This window comes from Parasteatoda tepidariorum, chromosome 10 (genome assembly GCF_043381705.1).
Source record: "Parasteatoda tepidariorum isolate YZ-2023 chromosome 10, CAS_Ptep_4.0, whole genome shotgun sequence".
Classification (NCBI taxonomy): Eukaryota; Metazoa; Arthropoda; class Arachnida; order Araneae; family Theridiidae; genus Parasteatoda; species Parasteatoda tepidariorum.
The window spans coordinates 47,768,356-47,780,912 of NC_092213.1; the positions used below are offsets into that span (position 1 = coordinate 47,768,356).

At 27.4% G+C, this 12,557-nt stretch overlaps 1 protein-coding gene across 1 annotated transcript in view; it reads right to left on the reverse strand.

The window, feature by feature from the left end:
* Nucleotides 1-11,534, reverse strand: part of LOC107444519 (synaptopodin 2-like protein) — a 31,688-nt gene extending 20,154 nt beyond the window's left edge. Inside the window, exons 1-2 of the mRNA XM_043045131.2 lie at nucleotides 10,960-11,534; nucleotides 1,502-1,650 (exon numbers count right to left, since the gene is read on the reverse strand). Coding sequence (XP_042901065.1) covers nucleotides 1,502-1,650; nucleotides 10,960-11,070 — 260 coding nt within the window. The 5' untranslated portion in view covers nucleotides 11,071-11,534. The remainder of the gene's footprint in view (nucleotides 1-1,501; nucleotides 1,651-10,959) is intronic.
* Nucleotides 11,535-12,557: the final 1,023 nt, after the last annotated feature.

Genomic DNA, 12,557 nt, shown 5'->3' on the forward strand with positions numbered 1-12,557 from the left:
CTCTTCATGTGTTGAAGAAAGTGGAGGAACTATTGTGGTGTCAACGAACCCTTGTGACTCGAACTCTGTTATAGCGATCATAAGATTGACGGATTTACTCTCTCGGTTAAAATATGTACCCAACTGCAACAAACTAAGTGACTTCATTAAGTGGGTCTAGTTGGTGCTATAAAATTCTGATTGTTTAACCTTATTGGGCGAAAGTAGATAAGAAACGGTTTGTCTCATAGTTAATAGTTTGAATACCATCTTATTTATGGTTATTCGATTATTTTGCCTGAATATGGTAAAATAACAATAAAAAAAATTGTTATTTAACCATTTCTTCCGAGATTTCTAGCATTATATACTGATAGGATCTTTACCTATTTTGTTACAATCTTCATGATATAAGGTTCCTTGAAACACACTAATCAATTAACAACTAACTATTACTAATCATACTGTGAGAAGTCTTTCATCTGCGAGAATTAACATCCTGGTAATTTCCAGCTTGTATTTTTTATTCATCGAAATAATCTTCGTGAGCGTAATTTATATATTTCTAATGATGAATTCATCATTAATTTCTGTTAATTTTTATTTCACTAATTACATATTTCAAGTAATAATTAACTTAGTAAAAGAAGAAACTGCACAAATGTTGATTAGTAAATGCGAAATAACAAGACCTCATAGAGCACGCTCAATTGTGGTACAATTATGTATTTTTCTTTTTAAATTTTGAGATCTGAATTTATGGACGAATGGTCAAATATGTTACAATGATGGCAATTTTGATCCATAATAGTTATGAACCAGTTTAAAATTAACATGACGGTAGGACGAACGCTTCTTAATATTATGCTTAATATTACGCTTCTTAAGCTTACTTACACAATTCTATGGTTATACTTGTAACAATTGTGCATTTTTCTTTTTAAATTTTTAGATCTGAATTTATGAACAGTTGGTAAAATATGTTACAATGTTGGCAATTTTGATCCATAATAGTTATGAACTAGTTTAAAATTAATATGATGGCTGGACGAACCTAGGATTGGATTGGAATATTATGCTTCTTAAACTTGCTTACACAATTCTATGATTATACTAGAACGTAAACGTATTTCAGTTTACAACATTATTCAGGTTGCAGTAATAAAAAATAAGTATTATGGTTCAAAGTTAAGTCGAGGCTTTTTAATGAATTGAGTGCTAAGCTGCGTATGGAGGTATAAAAGAGAGCATGAAAGTTCCTTTCTAAAAATTAACTGTTTTGCTCAGATTTCTTTTATATTTTCTTTAATCGCGTACTTGCAACTCGAAAAAAAGGGAAGCCTATTAATTGTATACGACATCATGCGTGTGTATTGAACCTGATTGGGGCCTGAATCGACAAATGCCACGATTTACCTACGATGACATCACTTTGCAGGTATCCAATTCTACAAGTTTACGGAATAAGAGCGCTATTCTTATGAAATACAATTGATCAAGATCACAAAAAGACATGTCCGACCTTCTAATGAGGAGCTGCAATCGAACGCCAGCAGCTTTAATGATGTCGTGGGCTTCCATGTGAGTCAAGTCCGCAGTGTCTCTGCCTTGGACTTGAAGAATGGTGTCCCCTCGTTGAAGTTCCCCATCCGATGGACTACCCATAAACACCTAGAGAACAATAAAAATAAAGAGATTTAAATGCAATATTCCAAATTGAACTTAAAATTACCTGCTATCAGACTGTACTATCTACTTATCTGTCAGCTTGTTATTATTTCATGTCAATATAATGTGACAGCGTACAAGAAAATAAAATATGTAACGCTGAGCCATATAACGCTTTTGATTGCAGCATTTTTTTAAAAAAAATATAAAAAAGCACATGTACATATTTTTAGAATTTGTTCTAACAATATTACACCGAGAGAAAAGCGGAATTAAAATTACTAAAATATGGTAAAATTTACCGTGTTTCGGGATTTATGAGAAGACCAAAATGCTCGATATTTTTACCGAAATGCTTCGGTAATGATTTTGGTAAAATTAACAATAAAATATAGTTTTATAATATGTGATAAAATTTTACAAATGTGGTAAAACTTGGTAATTTTATCATAATACCTTAGAGCATGACATAAAAACCTGTTTTTCGGCTACATTTTCTTTTCAGTCGTGAAACTTTTACTGAAGGAGTGGTAATTAAAACTATAATTTTGATAACCAGTATTTGCAATAATCCAATATCATACGGGTAAGGGATCATCATTATCATATTAAGGGAATTATCATATTAAGGGATTATCATATTAAGGGATTATCATGTAAGGAATTATCATATTAAGGGAATAATCATTAAATGAATAGTTTAAATACAGTATATTTTGGTTTTTATTACCAGAATGTTTCTTTACTAGAAATATCAATATCATATGATAATACAATATGTTAATTTTACCGGAATTATTTTCCCCGTGTACATTTTATTAAATTCGTGGCATCTCATTCCTCTCATTCAATGATAATTTTTTAAAAAAAAAATGTTAAATTTATGAACTCTAAAGTTGAAATCTGAAAGAAAAAAACAGGATGAAGAAGCAACATACTATCGATGAAATTTATTTATGATAAAAACGTTGATAAAATTAAGTTTCCTTATTTTTTCTTTCATAATATTTTTATGAAAAATAAAATATAGTTACTAATGTTTTATTTTAAGCTAAATATTAAGCAATTTAATGTTTAATAATCATAGAGTTAAATATAGAGTTTAAGCATTAAGCATTAATTTTAACGATGAAAACTCCAACTATATAGATATATCTCTGTACATCATCTTCTCAACCACAAATAATTTTAGTTTTAACTGATTTAAACAGTATAACTTCGGAGATTATGCCTTTTAACAACCAATTTACATTTGCCAGGTTATCAGAAAACGAAAATTTAGTCTGACGCATAGCGCATATTTTATCACTGCAGCGGTGCATTTACACATGCATGAGTTAGGGTTTCCTAACCGTCAGGTTAACTGTGGGAGATTTTCGTGGTTTTCCTCTCCATGTAACGCAAATGCGGGTTGATTTCATCAAAAAGTCCTCCACGAAGGCAAATTTCTCCCAATACTTGATCCAGATGTTCCTTTGTTCTCTGGATTGAGTTCAAAATTACAAGCCTACAGAGTTGAACATTGGTGCTCGTGAACATTGGGTTAGCTGTTCAACGTCGGTAATTAAATAAATAAAAAAAATAGTGTATGTTGAGCCGTGATGGCTCAGGAGATAAAGAGCTCGCTTCCCTATGAAGTGTTCCAGGTTCGAATCCTAGAGATGGCTGGTCGATACGAATTCCTCGCCTGGCTTGTACCGACTGCACACCGCTGTTCTGACGTAAAATTTCCTCAGTGGGAGGCGGATCATGGGTTAGAGTCCCCTTGCCGTCTGGCTAACCGCGGGAGGTTTTCCTCTCCATGTAAAGCAAATCCGGGCCATTTTCAACGAGGGCAAATTCCTCCCAATGCTTGATCCAAAAGTTCCCTTGTCTTCTCAATTGGGTTCAAAATTACAAGGTTATTGAGTTGAACAATGGTAGTCCTAAACTCAGAATTCCGTCTGCTGTTCCACGCCAGTCATAAGATAAAATAAAAAAATGATATATGTTAGACAAAAGTTTAGTAAAAACAAAATTGTTGCCATCAAAGTTTTAAAGAAAGTTCAATCATATATATTAGATAAACTAATAAACCATAATAATAAACACTAGTAAGTATCACTCACTGTACTTTCTTTGTCACTCTAAATTTTTATGCTGCTACTTTTTTTCCATTCTATAATTTAAGTAAAAATATTATTCAATGAAAAAAAGTTATTGAAAAAATGTCATCCTTGTTTCCATCAAAACTCTTTTTTTTTTTTTTTAAAAAAAAGAAAAAAAAAGAAGATATATTTCCCTTAGTTGACTGATTTAATTTTAAATGGTAAGTTTTAGCAGTTAAATATATGCAAAACCTGAAATTCAAATTTAAGTATGCTTTTATACCAATAATTTTAATATTCAATAGTTACCCTACGTACAGTTTTTAATATACCAAAACACCCTTATATCACACTGTTAAAGCTAGTAATTCAAGTAACATATAAAAATTTTTCAATATTCAAAGCAATAGTTTCATAACGTGATTTTTATCAAAACTAATACGACACATGAATTCCGATTCAAATACAAAAGTTAAAAAATGAAAGAAATTTACACGTATTTTATACAAAATTTTTACATGAATTAAGTATTAAAAATAGAATAAAAATAAATTTTATTTAATCTGAAAGTAATAATGCAATTTAATCAGACTTCAGTGAGGCTTTCAAATTGCAGGGTTTTAAGCAGACAATAATATAATGCTTGTCCTGAATAGTTTTCTAAATAGTTTTTTTTAATAATTTATACTTACGTAACAAATGAAAAATAAAAATAAAACTATATTTTTCTGGTAAATTGTAATTGTGTAGAAAATATTTTCTTTCATAGAAAAAATATGTTGTATGTATGTTGTTTGATAAAAAAGACCAAAATAGAAAAGATACCCGTCTCTGATAGGGATGAAAAAACTCTAAAGACCTTAAGCTCTTTTTTTTAATACTTATAATAATCGTTTTCAGATTTCGTTTCTAAAATTCTCTTCTTCGTAAAAAGCAAATCTTTTAAGGCCGAATACAAAGTAAAGTGCTAGTTTTGAAAAAGTATTTTAAAGAAAAACATATTTTTTTTGCCGTTTCTAGACGCGAATATAAAATGTTCTTCTTCTTTTTTAAATTTAAAAGATATTTATCAAAGTAATATTTTAGTTCACAGTTATTTACTTAAAAATAAACAGTTATGATTAAAATACGAGTAAAATTTCAACAGGAAATGTTTCAATATTAATATTGAAAACAGATAAATTTGATCAACTCTTATTTCTATGCTTTTTTTGCAAAGAGTTTGCTATTAAACATTCTCTGTGATATAAATAATATAACTATAGTTCGTTTATTTCAAAATTTAATGTTTTTTTAAATAATATTGCAATAAATTATAGAAATTTTATTTTACGCTTATGGTAATGGATGAAAACGATTTTTACACAAATTTAAATTTAGCGGAAAATAAAATATTTTTATTTAAATTAATTTTTAGCACGGTGATTAAAAAATCTAGTAAAATTATCGTACTGTATGGTAACCGTATTTCTGGTAAAAAAAGTTCCTATAATTCTGATTAACAAGACCAAAATGTACGGTATTTAAATTATTCATTTGGTAATTTTTCCGTGCTCATGGTAACGGTTTACCAAAAATTCTGGTTTTCAAAATGATAGTTCTTATTACAGAATATTTAGTAAAAAATGTATGACTAAAAAGTAAATTTGACAGAATAAATGGTTTTCATTAATATTTTGGGAACTTTTTGTACAAATTTTTTGAAAGGTGTTCCTTGATGGGTTTTTGCCTGGAAGATATTGAAAGTTGCAGTTTGAGATTCTTAAAGAGATTAAGTGTATTGAAAAGCATTAGAATGCCAAAGCATTATTTTTAAATTGTACAGATTGAATCCTGAATAGAATAACCTAGTCTTCAATATGAGATTTAAAAAAATAATACATTAAGCGGATTTTAAAAAAGTAATTATACTTTCTAGCAAGTGTGACATTTTATGAGATTTTCATATTAATGAAAATCATTAAAATTATTAAATAATTTCCAATTGTTTTTGTTGAAAAACTGCTGCAGCTTTGAATAAAGGTTTTTCAAAAATATAAATTTAAATTACATGAATAACACTTTATTTTTGTTTTATTTTTTATTGATATTTTGCGAATAAAAACGAAGAAGAGACCGTATGTTCTTGAGTTATAAAACTAAATTAATTAATCAAAGATTATTAAATTTATTTTTAAAAAGACTAAACACTTTTTTCTAAAATATTGCATTTTTAAAAATATACTCAAAACATATTTAATTGAAATTTAATATTACTTGCTTAATAAATATTTAACATAAGTAAATCATATTAACATTAGTTGTTAAGTACTTGTTTAGTAAAAAAGTAACTTTACGTTCATATAAATAGCAAAAACAAAAATAAAGATATTTTATTTCTGAAAAAAAAGGGAGAAAAATTATTGCTGAAGTCAACCTTCTCAATTCTCATAGTTGGCAAAAAAAAATTTATAAAAATATGCTGAGTATTATTTTATTGCACGATTTTAGAACACCATTTTTCAAAAAGAACAACTGTTTTAACGTAAATAACGTTCCAGTTTATTTTTATCTCCTCGTCTAGTCACTTTAAAAACGAAGATTTAAAATAAACTACGAAACGGGAATTTTTTCTTTCAATTCGGGAGAAGTAGAACGGAAGCATAACTGAAAACTTAAACGTAAACCGTATTATGTATTTATAGTTTTCTTAATATTTAAAAAAGTCGTGAAGTTTAAAATTTCTTGCTTTTTATTTATTTATAAACCTCTCATTAAAGTCTAGCATTGACATCTATAAACATGTTGATTTCGAATTATTTCGGAGCATTATTGGTCTTAATTAACAAAATAATTATTCAAATCATATATATAATTATTAGCATTTTTGAATTCCAATCTTCAATACATATTTTTATCATCTATTGCATTATTTTGTATGTTCAGCTTGGGTAGTAAATTTTTATACAAAAATAAAACTCCTAAATCTTGTGTGAAATGTATCATAATTTTTGGCCATTTAAAAAAAGCAGAGTAAAAAAAAATTCACCCAAAAGTGAACATCACAAAAACTGAATTTCAGTCAAGAAACATGTGTTTTTATATATTTTTTAGAACTTTTAGCTGCAAAAAAATTTCGGTAAAATATATTAGTTTCTAAATATATAAATCGTAAAAGCACAATAGCTCTGAATTTCAGTTCATATAGATTTTATCGTCATTGTTGCTTTAGTTTGTTTCAAGAGCACAAATTTTTTTTCAAAAATATGGTTATATTTTACCACTGTGCCATCGTTACAAGCAACAAATGCAAAATTACAATTATTGAACAATGGTTTAATAAAACAGATACGTGGTTAAAATTTATCAAGAGATCAAAAGGCTATGATTGATGAGGAGAGTTAGAAAAAATTGTAAAAATTGGCAATGATCATTTACATCAAGAAAATTTTTTTAATTATTGTTAATGTATATTTTAGTCTTAACTTCTATAGCATGTTATTTGTCACAAAAAAAAAAACAAAAAAAATACTTTTTTAAATTTTTAAATGGAATGCTATGTTAACCCTAATTTTTTTACACTTACTTTACGTTTTAAACTTTACATTTTTGAACTTAAAATCTAATATTTTTTTTTAATTTTACGCAGTTTTAAAAAATAAAATTTACGTTTTTTTGACACATATAATAAATTTAGGATCTTTTTGAGTGACATAATTTTTTTTTTGACTGAAAACTTTTTGTTATATATATGACCACAGTGGCAACTTTTTAAAGAACAAAAACTTCGAATTTGGATTAAAAAGTTTACCTTTTCTTACTATTATCTCCGTAAAAAAACATATATATAAATACTCTATTATCTACAAAAGAAATGTATAAATAGCTCATTATCTACGTTGCTTAAATACCCTATTATCTACACAAAATATATAAATACCTTATAATCTAAATGTATAAATACCCTATTATCTGCGTGAAAAAACTTATAAATGCACTATTACCTTAAAAAAAATGTATAAATACCCCATCATCTACTTAAAAAAATGTTTACGGAAGTAAATTTAATTTTGAGCCTCCTATTTTAGAATCTCTTTAAAGAAAGAGAAAATAGACCAGCTGTCTGACAATGTTAGTCATTGCCAATTACACAGTTCTCCATTTATTTACTTTTGCTTAATGAATTAGGTAATACGATTTTTCTCTTTCGCATCTTAAAATATCCTTAGCTTTTCCAAGTGTTTTGTTGCTAACTAGTTCTTCCATTTCCAACTTAAAATGTATGCACTTACAATGGAATTTTGAATGCTGAATTCTTCAAAAGAAATTTTTTTTACAGAAAGGGAACATCTATTTAGTAATTGGAAAATCTATTATTTTTTTAACAAAATTATTAAAACAACTTTTTGATATAAGATAAATCTGTGACAAAGTGCAAAACCAACCAATTTTAATGTTTGACCAAAATTTGTGCCATTGTTTAAAAACAATTTTATTTTAAATTAGCACACTGAGAAAAAAGTATAGTCAAGGCTACTGGAATATGATAAAATTTACAATGCTTTTATGGAAACACTTTTATGCAAACAATTTAGGCTTTATGGAAACACTAAAATAATCGGTAATTTTTATCGAAGCATTCTGGTAATGATTTTCGTAAAATTAACAATAAAAAATGTTTTTTTATTATATGCGATAATATTTGGTAAATGAGGTAAAATTTGGTAATTTTCTCATGATACTTTAGAGCATGGTTAATTAGCTTCTTTTATTCGGTTAAAATTACTTTTCAGTTTCAGTTTTTTACTAAATGTGGGACAATTAGAATTATAATGTTAAAAATCAAAATTTTCTTTAAACCATTTTCTCTTCGTATGAAAATATTTATCAAATTAATGGTTTAAAAACAATATGTCTTGACTTTCATTACTGGAAACATGTTTTTTTACCATTAGTGTCATTACGATAAAGTAAGGTTATTTTACCAGATTATTCTTCTCCGCTCAGGAAAAACAAAGTATAAACCTTAACATTATCTCTATGGAAGGAAAAGAATTTTTTTTTCGAACCATTACCTTACCTTAAATGCGAAACTGCTAACGCAATTAGGCATATGGCGCAGTTGAACCATAATATCACTCACGTTTGCTGAACCATGTCCACATTACTTTTTACGAAATTGATCCATGTTATCGTACTTAATAAATTTAAGTACTTTATACTATGGTTTATTTAGCAACTTATTTTATAAAGGCTTAAGAAAGTTTGCACTATTTTATCGTTCAAAATACCTACACTGTAGAAAATTTCGCGTCAAATTACGGTAGAAAGTAACAGCACTTTGGGTGCATCATCTATAAAATCTATTTTTGCCTTTAAATATTGTTAAATGTTAATAAAGTTATTTAATTTATATTTATATAATTAGAGGAATTCAGTTATTTTACGGTTATTATTGCTGTGAAAATTATAGTATATCCGATTTTTTGTTCCGTAACATGTTCCAGTAAAAATTGAGATTTACGGAAAAAAGTACCATCACCAAGCATTTTTTACATTAACTTGGTCCGGAATTTTTTTACAGAATACATTATTGTTCAACTGACTATAATAAACTATTTTTTTAGAATTTTAATAACTAAAATTACAATATTTTTACTGTAAGATGATTTTTCTTACGTTAAGAATGTTTGCAAGCATTTTTATTGAAAAGTGAAAAAAAAATTGCATTTTGCAAAAATTTTTTAAAAAAGAAATTAACCATTTACCGAATAAAATCGTGAATTCTCTTTCATCTTTCGCAAATTTTATTCCGCAATAACTCAGCTGACAGTTTTAGTTATGTGTATGCAGTTTTAATTGTGTTTAATTTTAAGCGACCATACCATTTTTACCATAATTCGCTTTAAATCATAATTTTAAATGATAAAATCCAAACTTATAAAAATATTGATTGAATAATCTTCGAAAAATTAAAATTTAAAAATATGTTGTTTTTTTAAATTTTATAACTTATGAATTATTAAATCTATTTCATTCAAAACTTGGATTTTATCATTTAAATTTTATCGCATAAAATCGCGTTAAAATTGGTATACATAACAATTAAAAAAATTGTCAAACTTTTGCTGAATTAATAAAATAGTAATAAATAATAAATATTGAAAATTATTTTTATATTGAAATTATATTTGGACAAGTAACTTTGAAAATTGTGTTCAAAGATTTTTTTTCCCATTAAGAGACACTGCGAATTACTCAAAAGAAGAAAATTAATATTAAGCAACACAACCGTCCGACTTCTCTTCTAACTTAACAATTAACATCATGTTTTTCTGATTGTGACAATTTTTCATATTTCAATAGTAAAGAATCCAAATCAATCGACAAAAATTTAATAAATATTAAGAAAATAATAATAATAAATTAATAATAAAAAATTAATGATAAAAACTAGCAATAAAAAATTAATAAAAATTTAATAAATTAATAAATATATGCATTAATAAATATAATAATAAAACATTCAAAGACTGTACGCTTCTGTGTCTGATTCCATATTCAATAGTTAACTCTCATTAATTAACATAACTGAGATCAACTATATAAATTATATAGTATATAATTATATAGTATATAATTATATACTATATAACTAAATAAATATAGTCATTTAGTGCCCGAAAATTCGATTCTTAGAGCAAAAGTTATTCAGAGTGATATTTAAATCACTGAATCAGAATGACATTGTATTTGTTAGATATAGTATAGCAGACAATTTGAAGTGCATGGAGGGTATACCTCTAGGTATTTAAATTTGTGGTATTTAAAAATGGAAACTTATGTGAAACTTTCGGCACAAAGTAATTATAAAATTTAGTTGTTATATGAAATCGATAAACTGCTCATTCCTGAAATATTAAAAACATATTCACAAAATATTACATTTCTTCAACCAATATTGATGCATTTTTAAGATAACTATTAATAGTAAATTTTCTTATTAAAATAAATAAACTCCTCATAATAAATAAATAGACTATTATTCCTCATGTTTCAATGTCAATGCATAAGGAGGTTAAACTAGATGATGGGGGTGAAAACAGATTAACCAATTCCAAACAATCCTACTAAGACAAAAGAAGGTCGTCAACTACATCACGACCCATGAAGGTCAAATCAACGCTAACCGATTTCATTTAAAAAATATTTACAGTACTTTCTTTTTACACTAAATAAAACTCACTCGTTGAATGACCAATGGAAAACCAATGTCCTTTCCTCCATGCAGTCTGAATCCCCATGGGGTGGACGGTGCATCCCTGTTGAGGTTGACATCAATAATCCCGGAACACATTTTCGCCAATCAACAAGTTTACAAACTATTTCTAAATTAATTCTAAACAACACACTCGTTCGAATTCTTAATTTGCATTGGATAAAGTACCCGGCTCGAACGACCGAGCCGTCGGTACTGTCGAATAAGCCACCGACACCACAAAAACCGACTTTCGTCCTACGCGGTTAATTTAAGGTTTGCGTCAGCGATTTTCAGGAGGTGTTCGCTCGCTGTGAGGACGTTCCAAAAAATGAAAAACGAGGCGGACCCCCCTTTTTGGAATGTTTCTCATTCTCTAACAACCTGAAGAAAGGAATCTTTTTCCATGTGGTCCGCAGAAATGAAAGATTCGAAGGAACAATTGATGTTTCACCTGAAGTTTGGAATGAAAAGGGCATTTAGGGAAAGGTGTAATTAAGATAAGTTGGAAGAATTTACAAGGCAAATCCTGTTGAGATATCGGTAAAAGTTGGCATTTGGACAAATTTTGTATTTATAGACATAGAAAGAGGGAGTTCTGTTGTTTAACTTGGAGCTAACAGACAGTTGATTCATCGTGTTATATATAATGAGAGATTGTATGGTGTTATAAGTCTTAATATATATGAACTTGGAGTAAAAAATGATACAAAAACACTGTTTGTTTGTTGTGTCAATAAAACTTCAGCCTGTCTGCTATAAATTTTCCAATTTAAAGAAAAATTGTCGAAGTAATTAAATCATACATTGTAAGTAATATCGAAGCGTATTGAGCTACACTATTTTTTAGACATATTACAGCAGTGGTTACCAACTGGTGGCCTGCGAAGCCTTTTTTGTGGCCCGCGAACTTAAATATTTTAGTTGTAATTTTTTTGTGGACAATTTTCATAAAAAATCTATATGGGTTTAAAATACTTTTTTTTCGTTAAAAAAAAACCTAATTTCTTCGTTTCTGTGAAATTTAACTTACTAACTGTGCAAAAAAATTTATTTCTCAGGTTTTGAATCCAAGAAAGTCTTTATACAAATACAAAAATGATCGTGTATGTTGCTCTTTTTTTCCTTTTTTTTTGTATTTGTATATATAATTTAGTATATTCGCATTAGAAATTTTCTCGAAGAAATTCTCCGATCTAACTTTCTGAAACCCCTCATTTTGGACGAAATTATTTACATCTGTAAATTTAAAATTTAAAATGTAAATTTCTATTCTCTGGTGGTTGCGGCAGACAAACCTCAATTCTCTCATTGAACATTTTGTGTGCTACTATGTAAGTTTTAACACCAACCTTTTTAAAGTTTTATATCTTAACAATTAGATATCTGTTGCACATTAATTGCTTAATACATAGGTGCACATTAAAGTTGTTGTAGGCAGAATTTTTTAATATGTAATTAAATATTTTTAAAAATCTACTTCTTATTTTAATTTGTAATTCAATACTTTTGTTTTGTACAACTGGATGAAAATATGACAGTAATATTTAATGTTCCTTCAAACATAAAAAAGAGACCTATATAAA